The 26476-nt window shown below is 39.5% G+C and overlaps 1 protein-coding gene across 3 annotated transcripts; it reads right to left on the reverse strand.

The window, feature by feature from the left end:
* Positions 1–1249: 1249 nt before the first annotated feature.
* Positions 1250–23315, reverse strand: AK3 (adenylate kinase 3). 3 transcript variants are annotated; one of them, XM_070480440.1, is made up of 5 exons: positions 23292–23315; positions 12339–12458; positions 11195–11367; positions 9210–9328; positions 1250–3383 (listed from the first exon to the last, which is right to left on the reverse strand). In XM_070480440.1, exons 2-5 carry the CDS (start codon positions 12397–12399, stop codon positions 3263–3265), a joined length of 474 nt encoding a protein of 157 aa, XP_070336541.1. In that variant the 5' UTR covers positions 12400–12458; positions 23292–23315; the 3' UTR covers positions 1250–3262. The 3 variants fall into 3 exon arrangements, with proteins under 3 accessions (XP_070336541.1, XP_020730773.1, XP_020730772.1); XM_020875114.2 differs by lacking the exon at positions 23292–23315 and adding an exon at positions 23003–23073; XM_020875113.2 differs by lacking the exon at positions 23292–23315 and adding an exon at positions 22779–22996.
* Positions 23316–26476: the final 3161 nt, after the last annotated feature.

Consider the following 26476-nt stretch of genomic DNA (forward strand, 5'->3'; position numbering starts at 1 on the left):
TTTATAATAGTCCTTTGGTAAAATATGACACATCACCAAACTTATTCACACTTTGTGACATTCTTCCACCATGCAATTTCACATGTATAGCAATTTTAACTTTTTACTCAGTGCTAAATGTGGTCATTAATGAGCTGAAAGGAAAAAAAAAAAAGCTATAGCTGAATGTGGACTCTCTACAAAGTATCTTGGCTTTTACCAGAAGCTTTAAACACAGATTATTCTGTGTTTAAAAATTTTAAACTATAACTTCTAAAATCAGAACCTTGAATTGCAAAGATCGGAAGGCTGTTTTTGCAGTTGACCAGTGTCTTTTTTCCTTTTGTCAATGAAAAGACAACTTATAAACATGTTTTAAAATTTATTGCTGTTGAATATTATAGCCATTCAATATAATGAGGCCTTTAATTACTATGATCTGTTAACATAGCTAAGTTTTGTCACAAACTGAATGTTCAAAATATTTTGCTCAAATGCCATTGAAAATAGCTGGAGAGAAGTAGTTGTGGGGCAGGGTTTAGAAATTTAGACTATTTGGATAAGAAATGGAAATAAACAGAAAAAGAAATGAATTAAGAAATAAAATTTCTTGATGGTACTGCCAATTTGCATTTCCCACAACATACTCTGCTTATGAAAGGTGTACCAAAATTACTGTGGTGCTGTAGAAAACAGGGTAATGGTTTGAAGTCTTACTAGCTTTTAACAAAGGCACAGTAGCTTCTGGCCTTGGCAGTCAGCTCTGGACATATTTCCATGTGGCACACAGATCATAATGATAGGTATTACAGCAGAAAACAAGTTCTTTTTGTAATAGCACAGGTGTTTCCCAAAGTCATGGATGTATGCAAAACTTCAGTTTTGGGAGTGGAGAGGAAATGGTCACAGGAAGGGCAGGTCTTAATTTTCATACCATGTTCTTTTTTTTTTTTCTTTTCTTTTTCTCATTTATATTAGTTGGAGGCTAATTACTTTACAATATTGTAGTGGTGCACTAGGATTTTCATAGCCATGTTCTTCTATCCCTCTTCTTGATTCCCAAATCTCCTAACAGTGTCAAGAAGGCCAGTATGGCTGCAATCCTGCAGCAGGAAACAAAGGGTAAAATGAAACCAACCTATATATGTAAAACTGTTCTAAGACGACTATTAGAAAGCAGAGACTAACTCAGAAGCCAATGAGACATGGGGGCAATAAAGGGAAGGTGAGTTAAGAGTGGGCCCTGTGAGTTACCAAAGACCAAGTAATATCCACAGCTCTGAATTTTCATTTAATGCTAATTCATTGATACACTGGATAATCAGTACCCAACATTTTTAGAATGTACATACTAACATTCAAATAAAGCAGCTATGTGAATGTTTACCATAATCCTTTTTTAAAAAAGCTTCAGTACATTTTTGAAAGATCAATACTGAACTTTTAAAAATCAAAGAAAAGTCCGCTTTTTTTTCCCCACAAGATACATAAGAATCACTTGGTAGCATCTGTATTTTCAGTGCCTGGAATAAAATGGGGCAAATTTCCAAAGGCAGTATGATAACAGCTTACACACTGACTTGTTTCATTTAATCTAGCACCAAGTAAGAGAATTGAAGATATTGTCAGATTTCTCCTTCACCTCTCATATTGCCCCACTCTTCCTACCAAGCTACCACTGTACATAAGCATGCATCCTGTTACCCCTCTAAGGAATCAAATCATTTTCATTTCAAAGTGGCTGCCCAGGTTACATTCACTGGCAGAGTTCTTCCCCATTAAGGAAGGATAGCAGTGAACAGGAGCAGGTGTCAACTTCTTTGATTAGGAATAAAGAACTCTTCTAAGCAAAATCAATGAGTTTCCTGGTTCTTTTTAATATGTTGTGTGAATCCTTGTAATTCCTACACTTGTTTACTAATTATGATTGTTATTTATGTCAAGGGGGTTTCCCCCAGGCAAACCTGATCTATTTCCTAATGACAAAGTATGCTTACTTAACCTAATGCCACGAGTCTCCTTTCCTTTCTCCCCTGCCTGCCTGCCTGCCTTCCATTTGCTACTCAAGACAGATCATACATTGGGATCAAAAAAGAAACTGGCAAGTAGGTCCTAAAGTGCACATTTTTCAACCTGAATAACTTCTGAAAACAGAGTTTAATTACATATTCTGTTGAAAATTCAACTTTGGTGCTTTTCCAAGAATTTACGATGTCAATTTCTAACAAGTCATATCCCTCAGTAGACAAGGTTTTTCAAAAGAAAATAAGAGATAGGAAAATACATTTCGCTATGCGCTAATTGGTACATTTTTATAGCAAACAAAATCTGGAGTAAAGTGAAAGTGTGTTTAAAAACAACAAAATACAGGATATGTGGTTACCAAAAGGTTGCTAGTGTAAAGTGTAAAAAAAGCCCAGAAACCTCAGTAGTCAGGAGACCACAAGGGGGAGCTCTCATGCCTTGTGAAGACAGCATAGCGCAAAAGGAAGAAGACAAGACTTCTGGCAAGGACTCAGCCAACAAAAAGCCATGGACTTGTTTACTACAGCCCTCCCAACTTCCTTTTCTCGTCTATGAAAGTATTGTCATTCCCATGCTGTGGGGAGGACTTGCACCTGGCTCACCATGGTTGAGACTCCAAATTGCAATTATCTGCTGATTCCGAATAAACCCATTTTGCTGGAGAAATATCTGGCAATCTGTTTGAGGTCAATAAAAGGCAGCAGTGAATTTGCATCCTGCAACTAATCTATAAATTCAGTTGCTTTTCCCCCAGGAATTCCATTTTACAGTGTCCCACAGTTTGTGTGTATCACAGTGCTAGAGGTCTCTTTTTTCACATCACTATCCACAAAAGCCTCTGATAAGATACTTTCCACAAGTGAAAGGGAAGTTTTTTTTTTTACTTTTCCAGAAAAATAAGGAAACTTTATCCACCACTTCTTTTCTGAACAAAACTTAGATTACCAATTGCCCTTTCAATTACACTCAACAATTTTCAAGTCTAGTTAGACATTTATAATGTTTTATAATTGTGCTAATTAAATTCTAATTTTATCTAGTTAGAAGGTAACTAGATACAACACACTAAACATTTCAGAAGATGAATCTTCATAACTGACTCATTTGGCACATCCTTAATTTCCAGGATAAAATCAGCAGAAATGAAACTAACATAATTTTCAAAGAATTTATACAGGCCAGAGTCTTAGGACAAGGAACTTCTAAATGCAAAAGACAAGGAGCTTCTGCTCATCTTCCTAGTTACATGCACTTTTCCTCATGGAGTAACTGATGTTTCCTGGTTTCTTTGTGGAAGTTTTGTTTGTAGGAAAGCATAAACGTGTGGCCAGATCTTGTTGGTTTCTGTTCCAGAGAATGTTTCCAACACCCCTTTTTTCCTAAGGATAAAAAACAAGACAGGTCTGACTATAAAAAAAAGATCACAGGCCAGTATCACAAATGAACATAGATGCAAAAATCCTCAGCAAAATATTAACAAACCAAATTCAACAGTTAAGGATCATATACCATGATCAAGTGGCATTTGTCCCAAGGATGGTTCAATACATTCAAATCAATATGATATACCACATTAACAAATTGAATAAAGATCATATGATCATCTCAACAGATACAGAATAGCTTTTGACAAAATTTGACATCCATTTTTGATAAAACTCTCAACAAAGTAGGTATAGAGGGAACATACCTCAGTGTAATAAAAGTCATATATGACAAACCTAGAGCCAATATAATAGTGAAAAGCTGAAGGGATTTCCTCTAAGATCAGAAACAAGACAAAGATGTCCACTTTCATCAGTTTTGTTTTGGAATTCCTAGCCATAGCAATCAGAAGGGTGTGTTTGTGTGTGTGTGTGTGTGGGGGGGGGGGGGGGTCCAAATAGGAAAGGAAGAACTAAAACTGTCACTTCAGCAGATGACATGATACTACATATAGAAAAGCCTAAAGATGTCACCAAAAAACTATTAGAAGTAATAAATGAATTTAGTAAAGCTTCAGGATACAAAATTATAGAAATCTGTTGCATTTTTATACACTAATTAACTATCAGAGAAATTAAAACAATCCCACTTACAACTGCCTTTAAAAAAAAAAAAAACAGGAATAAATCTAATCAAGCAGGTTAAGAACCTATACTTGGAAAACTATAAGGCACTGATGAAAGAAACTGAAAAAGACATTAAAAAATGGAAAGACATATCTTGCTCATGGATTGGAACAATTAGTATCGTTAAAATGACCATACTATGCAAGACAATCTATGGATTCAATGCAATTCCTAACAAAATACCAACAGCATTTTTTTTTAATGTTTGTTTATTTTTGGCTGTGTTGGGTCTTTATTGCTATGCGGGCTTTCTCTAGGTGCAGCAAGTGAGGGCTATACATGGTGCAAGGGCTTCTCATCGCAGTGGTCCTCCTGTTGCAGAGCACAGGCTCTCGGGCAGGCACATGGGCTCAGTAGTTGCAGCTCACAGGCTCATTAGTTGTGGCGGGTGAGCTCAGCTACCCCGTGTCATGTGGGATCTTCCTGGATCAGGATCAAACCAGTATTCCTTGCATTGCAAAGTGATTTCCTAACCACTGGACCACCAGGGAAACCCCCACTGGCATTTTTCATGGCACTAGATCAAAAATTCTAAAATCTGGATACACATAAGATCCGGATAGCCAAAACAATCTTGAGAAACAATGGAGCTGGCGACATCATGCTCCCTGAAGACTATACCACATAGCCACACAGTAACCAAAACAGTAATGGCACTAGCACAAAACCAGATACACAGATCAATGGAAGAGAATAGGTAGCCCAGAAATAACCTGCAGTATGGTCAGGTTAATCTATGACAAAGAAGGCAAGAATACACAAGGGAGAAAAGACAGCCTCTTCAATAAATGGTGCTGGAAAAACTGGACAGCTACACACAAAAGAATAAAACTAGATTACTTTCTCATACAATATAAATAAAATCAAGAAGGATTAAAGACCTAAATGTAAGACCTGAAGTCATAAAAATTCTAGAAGAAAACACAGGCAATACACTCTTTGAAATTAGCCTTAACAATATATATACAACATGTATATATGTTGTGTGTAATATATACATATATATATATGATATATATATATATTGTGTGTATATATATATATATATATATAGGATCTGTCTCCTCAGGCAAGGGAAACAAAAGCAAAAATAAACAAATGGGACTACATCAAACTAAAAAGATTTTGTATAGCCAAGGAAGCTCAATAAAATGAAAAGACAGCCTACTGAATGGGAGAAGATATTAGAAAATGATATATCTGATGAGAGGTTAATATCCAAAATATACAAAACCCAACATCAAAAAATAAACAACCTGATTTTAAAATGGGCAGAAGACCTTAACACGTCTTTTTCCAAAGACATAAAGATGGCAAACAGACACATGAAAAGATGTTCACCATCACTAGTCATCAGGGAAATACAAATCAAAACCAAAATCAGATCAACTCACACCTGTCAAAATGGCTTTTATCATTAAAAAAAAAAAAAAAAAGGATAGGTTGGATAGGTTGAGGACTTCCCAATTCAGGTTCAATCCCTGAATAGAGAACTAAGATTGTACATGCCACTTGGCATAGCCAAAAATAAATAAATAATTTCTTTTTTTTAAAAGATAATAGTGTGGATTTAATGGTCTCAGTAAGTACAGATCTGTGTGATCAAGAATGAAAGGCACTTGGCTGGGTGTTAGAAAACCCAGAGTTTGGTTTCAGTTGTGCCCTCTGGCTAATAGAAATGGTCACTTAAGATGCATCTATCATTTTCTGAGCACATGCTAAGTGCTTTACATATAATAATTTAATCCTATTTAAAGCTCAAGTTTCATTATTTTACTGAAGAAACTGTATTAGGGATGTAAAGTAATGACCTGAATCACCAAAATGGTAGTAGGCTTCAAAACACAGGTCCTGTCAGACACTAGGGCACCCTTGGCTTTCTTTTGTCTGCTTGCCTCTTTGCAAGACAGCTTCCTAATACCTGACGATCCTTCCTTCTTTCACTTTTTTTTTTCCTCTGTGCCCTCCTTCTGAATTTTCAAGGAAAGGGGAATTCTAGAATGTTGTTTTTATCGTGTTTCCTACTGGGTTTCTCCATTTCTTCCCAGATAGATTTGTCTGGCTTTTTACCAGGCCAGCAATCAAAGTCTGTATTCACTTGTTTCCTTGAGGTTCAACGGTGAGAAAGATCAAAATCCAGGGGTTGTTTTTCAAAACAGAAAAATTCCTGCCCGAGATTCTGGCATTCCAATTGTTTATCCTCCTCCTCCAACTACTCATATACACACTGGCTTTAAGGCTGCAGAAGAGCAAATGAAGAAGTCTGGTTTATCACTTTCTAAAAATAGGATCAGTCATACCTCTGCAAGTTTTTCACTAGATTTTAAGATGTTTCACTGGGAACAAAAACATTCCTTTATGCATCCCTCATAAGATTTGCCACAGTTAAAGACTAACTTAAATAATTCCCACTGTTTTCCTGGGTTAAGAAAGATCTGCTAAAGCCCTTCTGCTTCTAAGTTCACAAGCATCTTTTCACAAGTTTTCAATAGAACAAGCTTCTTAACTGTTGTAAGTCTCTTGAAGAGCCACCTTAAAATCAAGCCTATGTCACAAGTGGGTTAACAGGTTGCTTCCAAGGGAACAACTATACACACCTATTCAGTCCTAAGGCTGAACCCTGAACGAACATTTGTCACCTTCATTTCTATGTAATAACATGGAACTAGCTTAAGCTATTGGTCCTCTAAAAAGAGCATCATGTTGCTTGTAAACAGGGACCTAGTTATACTATCAAATGTCCCACAGCTGAGACAAGTTTTAAAAGCAACAATGTAACTGTCAGTATTTTAAAATAACAATGCTGATTCTCACTAAGGTTATTGCAAATACCACTTTAAACTGTTGGTTAAGTCCAGTCCTAGTTCTATGTACAGGAGCTTAGAGGGAAAAGTTTCGATTAATGGCAAGAGGTAGCAAAAGCCAGAAGCTCAGAAAGACTAGTGTATCTCCTGAGATAGGGACCCGTGACATACACTTCATCTCTACAGCCTTCCTCAACTTCCCCTCCCACATTTTACAGAACTAATGCCTACAACCACTGTACTTCCACTGCATTCAGTCATGACTTCTGTTAATAGCCTCATAGTGTTGTTATCAGCTCAGCAACAATGTGCTCTCCCTTCTTCTGATTACTTTTGAATGAATAACAAACCTCTTTCGGGAAACAACCTTTTCACTAAATTCAGTCCATGAAACTCAGATGGGATAGTCCCCACCTCCCAGCTTCAAGGATGGACATGATCAGAGCTAGTTAGTGCCAACTCCAACTCCATGACTTTTGAGGGCACAGAGACTCTCTTTTTCTGGGGTAGATGAACTGAAAGAAGATGAGCTGGAATGTTGAGGCTCACAGAGGGAGAGCCCACCTGAGATTGATGCCAACACAGGAAAACAAAGCTAAGAGTGACAGAGGCCTGATGACTGTTTGAACACCTGGACCCAAACCATCTACCTTTGGACTCTTCAGTTACATGACCAATAAATTTCCCTTTTGCTAAAGCTTGTGTGAATTGGGTTCCTGATTGATATAAGCACATATCACACTGTATGACAAATACTGTTTACCCAGCACTTTGCCTCATAAAGAAAGGTGAGTTTCTTTGGGGTTTGGCAAAGACTGGGTCTAATTATCTGTGTGGATCACTGGCCTAGCATAGTGTCCACAGGGTAAACAACACATTCATCAATACTAAGTGATTCAACAGTGCCAGGACTGTTTTTAAGTCTTTGTATGGACTCTCTCATTTAATTCCCTTAACAACCCTATAAAGAAGGTACTATATAATAATTGCTCTGATTTTACAAATGAAGAATTCATGGCACAGATATTCAAACACCTTGCCCAGGGCCACACAGCTGGTAATCTGCAGGAGCCAGGCTCATTATATAATCACAATATTACACTAACAGTTAGTGAAGAAAGTGAATTGCCAACTTCCTCGTAATTTCATCCTCCAGAAATAACTCTTAAAATAATTTGGAGACTGCTACTTCTGAATTCACTGCATAGTTACCCAATTACAACAACAGTAATAGCTAATAATCATATAGCGCTTAATGTGTGTCAGACACAATTCTAAGAATTACACATGTTAACTCCACCTTTCAACCCTCCAGTCTCAATCCCATTTTGCATGGAAAAAAACAGAGGTTAAGCAAGAAGTTAAGGCCAAGTTAATAAATGGTGAGCTGGGATTTGAACTTAGGCACTCTGGCTCTAGAGTCAGTACTCTAACCACAGCACTGTCCTGTCTTAATGTTGAGTCACTATTCAGTAAGTGAATGAATAAAGAAAAGTGAATGTAATCAACCCTCTGTTAGGAGAGGGGAAGGCTGAATAAAGAAACAGAATTGTTTCTTGGCCCGAGTCAAACACTAATTCACTAGAGTTCCTGTATTTGTGGTGGGATATGAATTCCCTGAGGAGTTAACAAAACTATGTAAAAATGAAAACTTTTAAACACTATTTGCCAAATAAATGATCTGAGGACTAGTTGCCCTTTGAGAGGCTTTTGTGCTATAGTTTCCTCTATCATCACAGGGAGTGGGCACCGTTAGCTTTGCCTTCCTGGCGTTCACGCCAGCCCTCCCTCCACCGGATAGCAGAGTTTGGGTGAGACTGATCCACTGCCTGCTCTGGGTATGGACCAATCAACACAATCTCTCCCATCCTAGTGACTGGCTCAAAAATGCACAGTAACCTAGGCCTAAAATGTAAGGCATTCTCTGACCACAGTAGCTGCTCAAGTTGGTTAACTCTAGCACTTCTGTTCACTGGAGGAAAGGTGACCCCTCACCCTTTCATAAAGAGGATGCTGTGCCTGCTCCTAGCAACCGTCAGCAACTATGCAGGAAATATAAGGACAGAGCCAATACAAAGCAGAGATGAGCAAAATTCTGATCAAACCTGGGGGCAGCTGAAGCCCAAACTACCTTCTGGATTTGTTACACAAATAAATTTCCTTTTATTACTTCAACTAATTCAGGTTGAATCTTCTGGTATTTTAGCATTTTGGCTGGAAGGCATGAAAGATCAGAAAATGATTTAGTGATTCATCATATAAGAGAAGTTCTGAAAAGCCACCAACTCACCGGTAGTACTCCAGGACAGGCTCTGTTTGGGCTTCGTAAGCTTTCAGTCTCTTGACAACTGTCTCTGGTCTATCATCCTCACGCTGAACAAGAGGCTCCCCAGTCAGATCATCAATTCCCTAAATGGGAGTTAGAAGGGCTGGCATCAACTATCATAGTTTTGAAGGATATTTTTATAGGTAGTTAACTGATTTGTAAACAGACATCTATGTAAGCACCAAACACAAATATGTGCTTTTTAAATAAATGGAATCAAATTCAAACCCAGGTCATTGCAACACAGAGCCATGAGACCCTAGCAACGTTTCCACGGTGGCAATCACCTTCTCTTTAGAGAAAAAGGGTCTTCAATCAAAAAATGGGCCAAAGAACTCAACAGACATTTCTCCAAGGAAGACATACAGATGGCTAACAAACACATGAAAAGATGCTCAACATCACTCATTATCAGAGAAATGCAAATCAAAACCACAATGAGGTACCATTATACGCCAGTCAGGATGGCTGCTATCCAAAAGTCTACAAGCAATAAATGCTGGAGAGGGTGTGGAGAAAAGGGAACCCTCTTACACTGTTGGTGGGAATGCAAATTAGTACAGCCACTATGGAAAACAGTGTGGAGATTTCTTAAAAAGCTGGAAATAGAACTGCCATATGACCCAGCAATCCCACTTCTGGGCATACACACCAAGGAAACCAGATCTGAAAGAGACACGTGCACCCCAATGTTCATCGCAGCACTGTTTATACTAGCCAGGACATGGAAGCAACCCAGATGCCCATCAGCAGACGAATGGATGAGGAGTGGTACATATACACCATGGAATATTACTCAGCCATTAAAAAGAATTCATTTGAATCAGTTCTAATGAGATGGATGAAACTGGAGCCCATTATACAGAGCGAAGTAAGCCAGAAAGATAAAGACCATTACAGTATACTAACACATATATATGGACTTTAGAAAGATGGTAATGATAACCCTATATGCAAAACAGAAAAAGAGACTCAGATGTATAGAACAGACTTGTGGACTCTGGGAGAAGGCGAGGGTGGGATGTTTCAAGAGAACAGCATTGAAACATGTATATTATCTAGGGTGAAACAGATCACCAGCCCAGGTTGGGTGCATGAGACAAGTGCTTGGGCCCGGTGCACTGGGAAGACCCAGAGGGATCGGGTGGAGAGGGAGGTGGGAGGGGGGACTGGGATGGGGAATACATGTAAATCCATGGCTAATTCATTTCAATGTATGACAAAAACTACTGTAATGATGTAAAGTAATTAGCCTCCAACTAATAAAAATAAATGGAAAAAAAAAAGAGAGAAAAAGGGTCTTTAAGCGGCCTCTAAATAATTTTGTATTATATATTACATGTATATTGTGTATATTATATTATGAAAAAAAGTGAAAGTGTCAGTCGCTCAGTCGTGTCCAGCTCTTTGCAACTGTAGCCATCAGGCTCATCTGTCCATGGGATTCTCCAGGCAAGAATACTGGAGAGGGTTGCCATTCCCTTCTCCAGGGGATCTTCCTGACCCAGGGATCAAACCCGGGTCTCCTGCAGTGCAGGCAGATTCTTTACCATCTGAACCACCAGGGAAGCCCGTGATATTATACATATACAAAAAGGATTCAGCTATAGATTGAGAATCTGAACTGTAAGCCCTAAATAACCCAAGGTGTCATTAATCCCTACTGCCCTGAATCTAAGCACACCACCTGGCAGAGTAGAAAATCAACACATACTTTTGAAGGAACAACAAACCCCTGTTGCTCTGGGGATGTCTTTACCACCAAGCTGACTGGACTAAACCAGCAGACTACACAAGTAATCTGAGACCATGCCCTCTGGAGTTCTGGTCATCCAAGAGTATCAATGTTATCTTTGAGGGCAACTGTCTCCAGATGACAAGAGGTCATCTGTCATCTGGAGACAGCTGGCTACGCAGAAGGCCGAGTCAGTTCGACCCCAACTACTCACCACGGTTTTGGGAGGGTTGAACTCGATGTTGTAGACACGGCCGCTGCCTGGATGGATCCAGCGAGCAGTAAGGCGCTGCTTGATGACCTCAAAAGGCACATTCAGGTTAATGACTGTGTCTATCTGATAGGCTCTATCCAGGGCTTCTGCCTGCGGAAGTGTCCTTGGAAAGCCTTTACAAATTAAGTTAAAAATGAACAAAGAAAGAAAGGGCCGAGGGGAGACAGGGGAGAAGGAAGAAAATTAATGTTGAGCAACTTGAACAGAAGCAGTAACACCAGGAAGGCTGATGACACTTGTAGGGCAACTCTAATAGTTAATACTTTATATGTTACCTTGTCCAGACCACAGGATGCTCAAATGGTTGGTCAAACAATATTTTGGACATGTCTGTGAGGGTGTCTTTGTCGGGGGGTCGGGGTGGGGCTTAACATTTAAGTCAGTTGACTGAGTAAAGCAGACTATTATCCCTAATGCGGGTGGGTCCCATCTAATCCACTGAGGGCTTGGACAGAACAGAGGGCTGGCCCTCTCCAGAAGATAAGGGGGATTTCCTCCTACCTGACTGCCTTGGGGGGAGGGGAGGGATATGGCTTTTTCCTGCCTTTGGACTCAAACAGCGGGTCTTCCTAGGTCTCACCAGCCTTCAGACACCATCACACTACCAGCTCTCCTGGGTTCCCAGCTTCCTGACCCACTTTGAATATCTTGAGACTTCTCCACCTCATAATTGTGTGAGCAAATTCCTTGCAATAAACACCTCCCTCTAAAAACTAAAAATCAACCTATCCTCAAGGATCCCATGGCACCTCCGGCTGGGGAAAGTTTACATCTTACTGTAAGTTACCCTCCGTCCTTCCTTCTTCCTTCTCTGATCCTCCCTCATCCTAAATATTCTCAAAAAGGGGAGAAGGAACAAAAGTCATATCTGAAGGAGCTTAGAAATAATGCAGTGCACTTCCCTCTTTGCATTTAAAAAAAGAAGCAGGACAGAGAAGAAGACTGGCCCCCGAGGCCCCACGGTCAGGAGTGGCAGCACACAGTCCTCCTGCCCACCATCTGTTTCTGTAGCGCGTGAAATGCTCACTCTCCAGTCTGCATGCATCCTTTTGGGCAGCTGAAATATTCTCAATACTCCACCTACCATCCAACAGCCAGCTATATTGGGTGAGATTTTTCAGCTCATGAAGGACCAACCGAGTCATGACGTCATCTGGGATGAGCTTCCCTTGGTCAATGAAAGTCTTGGCTAAAACACCAATTTCTACATTAGAGGCAGGGAAAAAAAGGCAAGTCAGCAAGTGCATTTATTCTATCCCATTCTAAGCCTCTAGGAAACTGGCTGCCTAAAGAAGCCCCCTGGGTAACACACTCATCTGAAAATGTGCGCCATCAACTTTTGTGATAAAAACAGAGATTGTAAATAATCGATGCCTATTTCAAACTTTCCATGATATAAAAATAGATAAATGTAAAAATAATGAAAAGATATAAAGCAATATGTTAGCAGTAATCATCTCTGTGATAGAATTATGTGATTTAACATATTTGTACTTTTCTGTATTTTTCTAAATTTTCTATCAGAAAAAATATGTATACTAAAATTATTTTCTTTTTAAAAAAGAAATTGAAAGTCATTATTTTTAAGTGGCTCAGTTTAAGTACCTGAGATACCTGTTACTCTAGATATTTTTCTAATCCTCTAAAGTAGATGTTGTTGTCACAATTCAGTTTTTGACCAGATCAGCACTGTGATTGCTACATTTTTATAAATAAAATACACTGAAAAGCATTTATGAACACTTTAAAATATTACCTACAATTATATGTTATGCTTATGCAACAGTATTTTAATTTTCTCATCATCTGTTGGCAAATTATTTGCACACATACAGAATTTGTAATGCCACCGTAATAATCTGTGCACTTACAATTTTGCGTTTGTTCACTTAACCATCATTTTGTAGGTACTTTTCAGTGATTTTATATAGTCATTCAGTCATTTTTGGAAAATATATCTATATTTGATAAAAAATACACTCTATCATGGCAGTACATACAGTTGGGCATTTAAATGTTTAAATTAGTCTTGATTTTTCCCTACCACTTCTGGGCTTTTAAAGATCTTAACATTCTTTTCCCTTTTTCTTTTTTTTTGGGGTCGGGGGGCTTCTGAGTTATTTCTGATGGATAAATTCTCAGGAATCAGAGATTAAAGAGTCAACGCTTATGACTGTTTTCATAATTCTTGGTATGAACTGACTTCAGAAAAGATCCTAAATTGTCAAATTCATGAAACTTCAGATTTCTAAGCACATTAACTACACGGAAACTGGCTGCTGTTTGACAGGTGCATTGCTTAGATTTACAAACATCTGGAATTGGCCTGAGAGCACCCTGGACTCACTAAAACGCCCTACTGGAAAGGTCCACATACTTCATATGTGTGCACCACAATGAGACATCACTTCACATTCACCAGGATGGCTGTAATCAAAAAGGCGTAAGGAGTGTTGGCAAGAATGTTGAGAAACTGAAACCCTCATATATTGCTGGTGTGCAACATCTCTGTCGTCAGGCTTTTGACCACCGCGGTGGGGGACATAAAGCTCAAACTGACCAAGAGTACTAAGGAAAATCACAATTCTCCAGGGCTGCGTCCCTGACACTGATGTAGGCAATTTAGGAAACAGTCTGGCAGTTTTTCAAGAGCTTAAACAGAGTTACCATATGAGGGCAGCAATTCAACTCTTAGGTACATTTTCTCAAAAGAAATAAAAACATTAGCTCACAGAAAAACTTATATATGAATTTCCATAACAACATTATTCACAATACCAAAAATTGAAAACAACCCAAGTGTTCATCAAGTGACAAGTGGGTAAATAAAATGTGGAATATCCATACAAAATTCTATTATTTAGCCATTAAAAAGAAGTACTGATACATGTTACATAGTGTATGAATTTTGAAAACAAGCTAAGTGGAAGAAGTCAGACACAAAAGACCACATCTTACATCACTCCATTTATATGAAATACTCAGAGTAGGCAAGTCTAGAGAGACAGAAGAAAAATCAGTGGTTGTCCAGGGCTGGTAATATTGGGAGAAAATGGAAAATGACTGCTAATGGGAACAGGGTGTCTTCTAGGGGGTGATAAAAAAATGTTTTAAAATTGACTGTGATGATGGTTACACAACTCTGAAAGCAATTAAAAAAACAACAACACTGATTCAGAAATATAGACCAATGGAACAAGATAGAAAGCCCAGAAATAAACCCATGCACCTATGGGTACTTTATTTTTGACAAAGGAGGCAAGAATGAGGCAAGAATGGGGCAAAGACAGCCTCTTCAATAAATGGTGCTGGGAAAACTGGACAGCTACATGTAAAAGAATGACATTAGAACATTTCCTAGCACCATACACAAAGATAAGCTCAAAATGGATTAAAGACCTAAATGTAAGACCAGAAACTATAAACTCTTAGAGGAAAACATAGGCAGAACACTCAATGACATAATTCAAAGAAAGATCCTGTATGACTCACTTCCTAGAGTAACAGAAATAAAAACAAAAGTAAACAAGTGGGACCTGATTAAACTTAAAAGCTTTTGCATAGCAAAGGAAACTATAAGCAATGTGAAAAGACAACCCTCAGAATGGGAGAAAATAATAGCAAATTAAACAACTGACTAAGGATTAATTTCCAAAATATACAAGCAGCTCATAAAACTCAATGCCAGAAAAACAACCCAATCAAAAAGTGGAAAAGACCTAAACAGACACTTCTTCAAAGAATACAGTTGACTAACAAACACATGAAAAGATGCTCAACATCACTCATTATCAGAGAAATGCAAATCAAAACTACAATGAGATATTACCTCACACTGGTCAGAATGGCCATTATCAAAAAGTCTACAAACAATAAATGCTGGAGAGGGTGTGGAGAAAAGGGAACGCTCTTGCACTGTTGGTGGGAATGTAAATTGATACAGCCACTATGGAAGACGATATGGAGAGTCCTTAAAAAACTAGGAATAAAACCACCATATGACCCAGCAATCTCACTCCTAGGCATATACCCTGAGGAAACCAGGGTTGAAAAAAGATACATGTATCCCATTGTTCATTGCAGCACTATTTATAATAGCTACAACATGGAAGGAACCTAGATGCCCATCAACAGATGAAGGGATAAAGAAGTTGTGGTACATATACACAATGGAATATTACTCAGCCATAAAAAGGAACACATTTGAGTCAGTTCTGATGAGGTGGATGAACCTAGAACCTATTATACAGAGTGAGGTGAGTCAGAAAGAGAAAGATAAATATTGTATTCTAACACATATATATATGGAATCTAGAAGAATGGTACTGAATTTATTTACAGGGCAGCAATGGAGAAACAGACATAGAGAATAGACTTATGGACATGGGGAGAGGGGAGGAGAGGGTGAGATGTATGGAAGGAGTAACATGGAAACTTACATTACCATATGTAAAATAGATAGCCAATGGGAGTTTGCTCTCTGTCTCAGGAAACTCAAACAGGGGCTCTGTATCAGCCTAGAGGGGTGGGTGGGGAGGGAGATGGGAGGGAGGTTCAATGGGAGGGGATATATGTATACCTGTGGCTGATTCATGTTGAGGTTTGACAGAAAACAACAAAATTCTGTAAAGCAATTATCCTTCAACAACAACAACAAAATAAATTAAAAAAAACCACACTGATCCATAACTTGAGAGTTAATTTTATGGTATGTGAATTATATCTTAAAAAAGATTTTTTTAAAAAAAGCAAGTAAAGATGAAAAATACCTGGTAAGCAAAACAAGAGAAAAAAAAGCCACTCATATAACCTATATAGCTCAGCACGATTTAGATAATTATCATCAAAACTGTTAACATTAAAACCTACAGACACATTGTTTTGTGAATAGATAGTTCCACACATAATCTAACAATCTTTTTCACTATCACTAACAACTTTCTATATCACTAAACACTTAACAATAGTTTTTAAAATCTGAAGTCTATAATGCTTTCATTTAAAAGAAAAATAAAAATGACTCAACTCTCTATATAAAAATGTAAGCAGTTTGTTTATTACATTTCAGGTTTTCATTCCCTGTTAAAATTATGCAAGGACTCTTGTCCAGTTTATTCTTTGGACAGTCAGCAAATTTTTATTCCCTTGAGTGCCTAGAATTTCATGTTGTATCTAAATAGACTCCTCAATAAAAAGACTATTTCTTTTTTCATTCCAAAAATTAACCAATGTGTGAGCTTCCACACCTACAAAACCCAAAAGGTAGTTTAAAAGTAAATCATTAAAAACAAGCTAATTTTCTACAAAGTTGTACACAAACAAAAATAGAAAAGGAAGGTTATAGGAAAATAGGAAGGATTAAAACCAGCTTTTGATTTTCAAGGATAATAATGAGAAGTTCTAAAACACAGAAACATTAAAGAGATGATATTTGTATTATACAAAAAAATTGTTACTTCTATGTCTCCTTTTAACATCTGCTCATTCTTACAACACTCCTCGAGCCAACCAGACCTCATACCTGAATGATCTAGAAACAACTCATTTTTGAGCATTTATGAAGTAAAGAAGAGGGCCTGACCAACCTGTAAATACAGTTCTCTTTTACATATGCCAAGAGAAGGCACTAGATAATTAATCTAGTTTCTGACAAAACTGCTTTTAGCTTTTTTATCATGTATATACATCTTTACTTTAAAAACATGTTGAAGCAAAACTAGAACAAGAGGGAAAGCATCAAATGATAGCTTTACACCCAATCAAGGATTGAGAAAAAAAGACTTTCTCAAATAATAAAGACTCTGAGTTAACCTAGTGGTTACCTCTGGCAGGGTGGAAAGATGTGATGGGTTGGCACATGTGGTGACCCTAAAGGTACTGGTTTTCTGTCTGATGGTGGGTTATATCCATGGGTAATATCCACGCAAGTATCAGTACTGCTTTTTATGGCTAAATAATAGAATTTTGTATGGATATTCCACATTTTGGTATTCATGTTATTCTTCTAACCATCATAGAAATCATAATACTTTCATGTATGTGGTACCTCACAAGAATAATACCAAAAATCGAAAACATCCCTTGATAGTTGTCGTCCCTCCAACCATCACTCAAGCTGAATCCTCTTCAGTCCAGGTCTATATCTCTCCCTGCTTCAGGACGGAATATCAACTCAAGGCCCAAGTAGGTCTGGCCTCATCTTTCTCCTCTACTCACCTCCCACCATTTCCACACAATCCTCAAGCCACAGCCCCAACAAGGAGCTGCGCATACTTTAGGTCCTCCGAATCTTTGCACAAGCCTCTTTCTCCTCTCTGTTATCTGATAAGCTCTTGCTCGTCTTTCATGGTACATCTTAAAAGGTCCTTCATGATAAGATGTCCCTTAACCTCTGAGGCAATCAGAAGTTCCTTCTCTGGACTTCCCTAATGTCACAGACTTATCTCTGTTGGAGCACTTATCACACTGTTGAAATTACCTGTTCACATGTTGGTATGAACAGAAGTGTGCCCCTTCAAATCTGTATGTTGAAGCCCTGCCCGCCAATGTGGCTGTATTTAGAAATGGAATCTTTAAGGAGGTAATTAAGGCTAAATGAAGCCATAGAGGGGGACTTTAATCCAGTATGACTGGTGTCCTTACACGGAGGAAGAGACATCAAGAATGTACACAACAGAGGAAAGCCCACATGAGCATCCAGTGAGGAGGAGGCCATTTGTATGCCAGCAAGAGAGGCCACACCAGAAAACCAACCCTGCTGGCACTTTGATCTTGAACTCCTAGCTTCCAGAACTATGAGAAAATAAACTATTGTTTAAGCTACCTGGTCTGTGCTATTCTATATGGCAGCCCAAGCAGACTAATGACCATCTGCCTGCCCATGTTCTTACTTGAGCACCTCCAGTGAAATATATTTGTCTCTGTTGTTGCCAGTACCCAGCTTGATAAATCCATAGACGAATGACTGGATGGACAGATGAAGAGATGAGCTGCCTGAATTATCCTGGACTCTAGCCATGGAATTTTTAAAAGGCCTACCTTTGTTATAAAAAAAGAAATGGAGCAATCCTCATGGAAAGCAATATTGTTAAAGGTAGAAAACTGCATGTACAGTTTATTGTGATTTGTGTAAAAAAGAAAAAAAAAAAGGAAGAGATAAACAATGGATTGTATGTGCATGAAATACCTCTGGAAGAATCTTTTCACTAAATATAAATCTTTTATATTTTTTGGAGTTCAAAACCAAGTAAATGTATAGCCTATTACAAATAAAAAATTTCTCCATTACAAAAATAACTTGCTCCACTGTCAACACCATTCTGATGAGGCACATCCACGCTGTCTGGGTGTACAAACTAGAAGTTTTGTTAGACATACAGAAACCTGGGAGCTGACAGACACTTTGAGGATTACCTACTGAGTTCTATTTTCCCAATTCACAAATGAGAACAAATGAGATTCAAAAGGGGTTCATTTAGCCCAGGATTATGTTTTTGAGAAGCACCAAGCAGCAGTTCAGTTTCTCAAACTTTGGACAATCACATGGCAACCGTACAATTTCTGCCATAGCAGATCCATCATTTACTATGCAATTTTCTTTAAAATGACTCAGTTTTTTTAGGAACAAAACTGCCATATGACCCAGGAATCCCACCACTGAGCATACACCCTAAGAGCACCATAATTCAAAACGACACATGTACCCAAATGTTCACTGCAGCACTATTTACAATGGCTAGGACATGGAAGCAACCTAGATGTCCATTGACAGATGAATGGATAAAGAAGATGTGGGGCATACATAAAATGGAATATTACTTAGCCATAAAAAGGAATACATTTGAGTCAGTTCTAGTGAGGTGACTGAACCTAGAGCCTGTTACACAGAATGAAGGAAGTTAGAAAGAGAAAAACAAAGATCATACATTAACACACATATATATATGGAATCTAGAAAAATGGTACTGATGAACCTACTTGAAGGGCAGGAATGGAGACACAAACATAGAGAATTTAGACACAGTGGAAAGAAGATGGTAGGACAAGTTGAGATAGTAGTGTCAAAATGTATATATTACCATATGTAAAAGAGATAGCCAGTGGAAATTTGCTATTTAATGCGGGGTCTTGTAGCTCAGTTGGTAAAGAATCTCAGCCTGCAATGCAGGAGACCCGTGTTTGATTCCTGGGTCAGGAAGATCCACTTCCCGAGAGGAAATGGCAACCCATTCCAGTGTTCTTGCCTGGAGAATCCCATGGACAGAGAGGAGCCTGGCAGGCTACAGTCCATGGGGTCGCAAGAGTCGAACACAACTTAGCAACTAAACCACCACCACGGGGTGCTCAACACAGTCCTGTGTGACAGTCTGGAGGGATGAGATGGAGTGGGGGTAGGAGAGAGTTTCAAGAGGGAGGGGACGTATGTATTGTTATGGCTAATTCAGATTGTTATATGGAAGAAGCCAACACACATTATAAAACAATTATCCTCCAATTAAAAATAAATTTAAAAAAATAATGGGAAAAGAGATTTTTTTTAAAAATGACTCTTTTAATAAGCTGTTTAATACTGTTCAAGAAATTAAAGGGTTGGTGTGCTAGTTATCATTTTTCCAAATACAAGTTGAAATAAAAATTTTTATTGATTTTATTAATTTGAATTTTATTTTTCTTTTAGAGAAAACTTTTTGTCTACCTAAAATTATCTCATGAATCTCAATTTGGGAAATACTGCATAATGGGAAGAGTAATTTAATTGGCATACAAGAGACCTGGGTGTTCACACTTGTCTCCCGGTGACTGCTTTTAATCATTTATTTATTTATTTTTTGCTTTTTATTATTGAGCAAGTTCTTTAACCTCTCCTGAACTCTATTTCCTCATCTCTAAATGAGAGGGCTGGACTAATGACAACGGGGCAGACACTCAAGTTTTCTGACTCCAGGGTTCAGTGGTGGTCTACAGTTATTCAAGGTTTGCTTCTGTCCATGGGTTGCCTTTTATTTCCAGGGTCTTTATCACATCTGCTGTGATGACTTTAAACTTTAGTTATAAAATACAGACATGTATTATAAATACAATATCATTGTGAAATGGTAGTTGGAAGGTAAACTGGCACCATCCTTCCTTAGCACTATTTGATGACACAGTATTTATAGAAATTCCACAGTATGGAATTTATTTGAAGGAAGTAAGTAGAGATGCTGCCAAATATTCATGTACCAGCATAATCATAACAATATTAATTATAGCAAAGAATGGTTAACCACATAAGTGTATAATAATAGGAAAACGTTTCAATTAATAATTATGCAATCTTGATGAAATTAAATATCATTTTAAACACGACTTAGTGATGTGTGAACATAATCACAATAAGGTATCCAAGCAATCATTTAGACTATAACAATTTTTCAAACACATGCAAATACAATAGAGAAAAAAAGAGAAAAAACAGAATAGAAGAAAAAGCACCAGTTAATTATAGTTGTGTCTGGATGGCAGAATTATAAAGGACTTTACTTTTCTTTATACTGTCATGTTTTTCTTACTTTATAATAAATGTTTTTCTTAGCATCAAAAAAACATTAAACAGTATTTTTTAAATAAAAGATTACACCTCTCCTTTGATGCTGATCCTGTGTGAAATATCCAATCCGTTCACAAATATTTATTGACAATGTATTCTTAGAACTGAGATACAGACCATCTGTAGTAACAACCTCATGACACCTCCCTCAACTCCATCTTCTGCTTTTTTTGTTAAAGAACTGCCTGTAGAGACTCCAGAAAGAGCAGGTGTCTGAGGCCGACTGAACATCTTTCCCAGAGATCCTCTCCTGCCTCTTTTCACGTTGTGGAATCAGGAAGAGGATGATGGGCTTGTCAAGGGATGTTATAGATAAACAAAGAGGTTTGTTTCTTAATTTTAAAAGTTCAGTTAATTTGCTTTAAATTTAATTTTTTTAAGTTTTCTGTTTTCACAAGTTAACATATCTTTAACTCCACTGATGGCAGTCTCTAACATGCAGTTATGCCTCACTACTGAGTTATTTTTCAGAGATTCACTTTCAGATTCTTCACTTCTCTCCAGTTTGGATAATCTTACCCCAATGGGTTGCAGTACCAGGGACTATATATTGTTACCTAACGACATCAATACATAGCATGAAGAACACTTAGCAAGTAAGCCAAACAGTTTAATCTTCTGAAGCTTAATTAACTACAAAATACTTGATGATTTTTTTTTGAAGACCAATGTTAGAAGAGACAAATAAAAACCAGTAATTCACCAGATTAGGTGATGAACCACAGAACTCCAAGAAACAAAAAACAGTGGAGTGATTCTTCTTTTCATTTAAATGTCAGTGTCTTAAAACCAAGGAAAACTCACCAGAAAATAACCTACATGACCCATCAGTAGGGGATTAGTTAAATAAATCATAGCAGATCCAGCAAATAGACACCTACACAAACATTAAATAATGAAATGGATTTCTGTGTTTTCAGATGGAAAGCTATCCCAGATATAAGGTGAAAACACATTGGTCCAGAACACATTTTTAGTAGGATTATATATTGCATAAAATAAAGGATACGGATAATACGCTTGCACATAAATACAGATTTCTAAAAGGTAACACATGACACTGCTCCCCTCTGAAGAATGAGACTGAGGTAGGGGATAAGAGGACTTTGCTTTTACTATTATGTACTTCCATCCAAAACTGTTTCCAATTCTTTTTTAACTTGTGTAAGGGATTAGCTCTACTTTCTAAAAGGAGCATAAAATGACTTTGTTTTGGAAAATAAAGGTCAACGCTTTTGAGAGAAAAAAAAACAGCTCACCTTGCTGTTGACTTTTTGAAAACAGCTTTCTTAAGATAGAATTTACATAAGATAAAGTCCACCCATTGTACAGTGTACAGTTTGTTGAGTAGATTTTGTGCTGAGTTATAAGAATTTATTTGGAATGAGAAACAAAACAATCTTTCAGATAACAAGGCACAAGAATAGCTTTCGTGCCTAAAGATCTAAGCCAATTTTGCGACAGCAATGAAGATAAATAATACTCGGTCATCAAGTTATGGGGGAAAGGTCAGACCCAGAAAGTTCCATAGGGTTTAACAAACAAAAAGTAAAAAAAAGGAAGAGCTAACAGTTCTCCAAGCGCAAACACATAAGGAAAATAAGCCATACACAGCTCGGTGGACTCTTAGGAGCAGCTGCGACTGGGGCTGGTCAAACTTCTCAAAACCATGTGGTTTCCTTTCTTCTTTGAACTTCGAACGTGTCCTATGCCTTCCCTCAGTAACCCGCCTGAAGCTGTGCACTGAGGTCAGAGGTTTCGGGGAGCAGTCGCTCAGCAGTCCGAGGACTCCGCACTGGGCGGCAACTGGAAAAGACTGCGCCCGCACCCCTGAACCTGCATTCGCCGGACCCACTTACCGCGCCCCGGCCCCTCCGCCCACAGAGCGCCACCCGGTGACAGCGCGCGGCCACCCCTCCCGCCCGGGCTCCCAACCTGTGCCCCGAAGCATATTATCTCTGAGCAGGTCCCCGCTGGAGAGGTGCTTCAGCTCGAAGTGTTTGATGATGCGCGAGGACACCGTGCCCTTGCCAGAGCCCGGCGCCCCCATGATCGCTGCGCGAAGTAGCCGCGCAGACGCTCCCATGGCCGCAGAGAGAGGCCGGGCCCGCGCGGACAGTGGAGCTTCGGCCTGACTCGGCTCGTAACTGCGCGCTCACCCACTTCGCGGTCCCGGCCGGCCGGCAGGCTGCGCGGTGAGCAGGGGGCGGCCTCGTAGCCCAGGCGTTCCCGGAAGTGAGGAGACAGCCACTGGCCCGCGCCCCGCCGCTGCAGCGCCCGCCCCCGGCGACCCGCGCACCCCGGCTCCTGGCCCCACCCCGCCCCGCCCCCTCCACGCAAGCCGCGCCCCCTGGGCACTCCCGCGGCGACCCCTGCGAGCGCCACGACTTCCCCGCGCGACCTGCGGCCCTCGGCGCCTCGTTCCCATCCGCCGACTCCCCTCCGTACCGCCTTTGTTTTTCTCCGCCTCCAGGGACCCTCCGCGGTGACCCCCGAATGTCCGCCACTTCCCTCAGGTCCGCACCTCACACCTGTCAGGGCCCCGCCCTGTCCTGCCCAGTCCCAGCAGGAGACTTCGCCCGGCTCCTGGACACTTGGCCACTCCTGCCGCGCCCCCTCCTGACCTCTGACCGCCGCTTCGCGCCTCTGGGTTACAGGATATCACCCTTCCCCCCCAACCCTCCTTCAGCCCTTCACCGCTCCTGCACTCCAGGCCCTATCTTGCTCAGTCCCAGAGGATTGACCGCGCTTGCTCTGCGCTTCCTCAGACCCCGGCGCGCTCCTCTGCGCGTCCCCCACTTGCTGCCCCCTCACCCTTGCCCCTCGGTCCCCAGGGTTAACAGACGTCCCCCCTCTCCTCCTCCTAAACCCGCAGTCCCTTCCACTCCCTTCTCTGCTGCTGAGACTCTTCCTCCTCCCTATCTTTCTAATGGCGGTTTTTGAGGTAAGTTTATCTGAGTAGAGTCACAGTGGGTGGCAGTGAACCCAAAGGGTTCTTTCTCCTCCTCATTTCACAGAAGAGGAATCCCAGTCGAAATTGAGCACAGGCTTCTAAGTAACAAGTCTCTGGAGGGGTGTCTCTTACTTCCCAGGATCAAACTTTCAGATTCAAAAGTAACTGTTGCTTTTACTCGGCAGAGCCTAAAAATACTGACTCCTCCTCAGGTTCTATTGTTTGCCTTTGGCCCGCCCAAGCATATTGTCTCAGTTATTGATTCTATAAATATTTATTCAGTTAAATTCCCACTCCTGCAGTTGAAAGTCTAGTGGTGGAGGCAGATAAATGTGCAAAGTAATTTAAGATAAGTACTATGAACAAAATAGGGTACTTCCCAGGTGGCTCAGATGGTAAAGAATCTTCCTGCAATGCGGGAGACCTGGGTTCGATCTCTAGGTGGGGAAGATACCCTGGAGAAGGAAATGGCAACCCAATCCAGCATTCTTGCCTGGGAAATCCCATGGACATAGGAGCCTGACGGGCTATAGTCCATAGGGTTGCACAGAGTCGGACAGGACTGAGCAACTAAAACACAAACCTGAACAAAATAAAATAGAGTGCATGGAGGAAGGCTGTTTTATATCCAGTGGCCAGTCAAGCTTTGAAGAAATGTCATTTATTTGCTCTGAGTACTGAATGGGAAGGTGGAGGAAGAGGGACAAAGTCATCGAGAAAAGGCCCTAAAATGGCATGTTTTTCATGTTCCAGGAATAGAAACACAAGACAAAAAGACCTATTTCCTCTGTAAAATGGGCATGGAAGATTAGTTTGGAGTTGTTCAAATTATGGGTATAAAGTACAATGCCAGCCACAGGGTAAGTGTTAAGTATTACATTAGCGTCATCCATTATTGTTATCAATTTTTGTGGAAAGTCACTATGCTAAGGCAGAGAGAAGGTTCTGTGAAAATAAACAGTGCCGTCCTTCACAGAAGTTGCCAAATGAGTGACCCCAAACTGCTTTTAATTTAAAAGATAGAAATTATATCAGAGAGAGATGGTAAGAGAAAGCTTGCTCCCCAATGAATCTGAGCTGGGAGAATGGGTGGGAAAATTCAATATGTAGACAGCTCTGTACATGGAAAGAAATTTAGTAGCTCATATTTCTTACTAAGAAAGCAAGAATGAAAATAAAAGGATTAAATATTCAACTCATGTAGTTAGAAAAAAATCAAAATAATCCATTGAAAGGATTAGATAAAGAATGCAAATAAAAGGATCGGAAAACTTAAGAACAGAACTAACAAAAAAATGAAAAGGTTTGGACAAGTACAAGTTACAGAACACTGGAGAACTAGGTGCATAGAGAGTCCTTCTGATCTCTAAAGCTGTGAACATTTGAGGGTTTAGATGCAAAATAGACCTCAAAGAAAATCCTGGGATTATTTAGCATAGAAAGAAAACAAACAAAATAGCTGAGGAAGTATCCTATCAGTGGGGAGGAAGAGCTGAGTGCTGTGTTCACATCACCAGGACCCACAAAACGCCAACTAACTGCAACTTTGCAAAAGTTTGTTGATTACAAATGAGGAATGAATAAGTAACTGTCAAACTGAGAACTCTCCTGGTGTCTGGGCTTAGCACAGTCCTTTGTCCATGGGCACACACATTTATATGGGTTGGTTCTTCTCCCTTGAACTTACCCTAGTAGTAAAAACACTGAGCTCAAATAATACATTAAGACACCAGGAAAATCAAAAAGATTTAAGAAGTGCTTGTATGTCAGGGCTTGCTCTCTAGGATTCCTGAAAAGGCCAGATCTGAAGAAGTTTGAGAGAAGGCTATGTGGACAGAAGCCCAGCAATCTGAGTGGGTTCAGCCATTCCAGCTGAGCTGCTAGTTGTAGCCACAGGATTGAACCTGTGGGTAGGTGGATTCGAGAGTGGAAGAAGAATTTCTCCCCGAGCTACTAGAAAAATAGAACTGTCATTAACTGAGTTTGGAAAGACTATAGGAGAAACAGGTTTGAGGAAAATATTAATGCTGTTTTGGGTAAGTAAATTTGGAGATGCCTTTGGGACATCTACAGAAATTGATAAGGTAGCAGTTAGATGTACAAATTTTGAGTGCGTAATAGAGGTCCAGGCTGGAGGTATAAAACTGGGGAGTTGTTGATACGTTTAAATCCATGAGCCAGTACAAAGTCACTTAGCGGATGGGTTTAGATGAGAGGAGAAGAGGTTTGAAATCTGAGTTTTAGGGTTCTCCAGCATTTAGGGGATGAGGAGGAAACAGTGAAGGAGCCCGAGGGGAACAGCAAGTTAATTAGGAAGCAGATAGGTGTGTGCGGTATCTTGGAAGTTGATGGAATGTGTTTCAAGAAGGAGTGACAGCCATAAAAAAGAACAAAATTGAGTCATTGGTAGAGGCCTGGGTGGACCTAGAGACTGCCGTACAGAGTGAAGTAAGTCAGAAAGAGAAAAACAAATGCTCCATATATTAAGTCATATATGTGGTATCTGAAAAATTTGGTATAGACAATCTTATTTACAAAGCAGAAACAGAGACACATATGTAGAGAACAACAGCATAGATACCAAGAGAGAAAGAGAGGAATGAGACAAAATGGGAGATTGGAATTGACATGTATACACTATTTATATTATGTATAAAATAGATGAAAACATACTGTATAG

Source organism: Odocoileus virginianus, chromosome 18 (genome assembly GCF_023699985.2).
Source record: "Odocoileus virginianus isolate 20LAN1187 ecotype Illinois chromosome 18, Ovbor_1.2, whole genome shotgun sequence".
Taxonomy (NCBI): domain Eukaryota; kingdom Metazoa; phylum Chordata; class Mammalia; order Artiodactyla; family Cervidae; genus Odocoileus; species Odocoileus virginianus.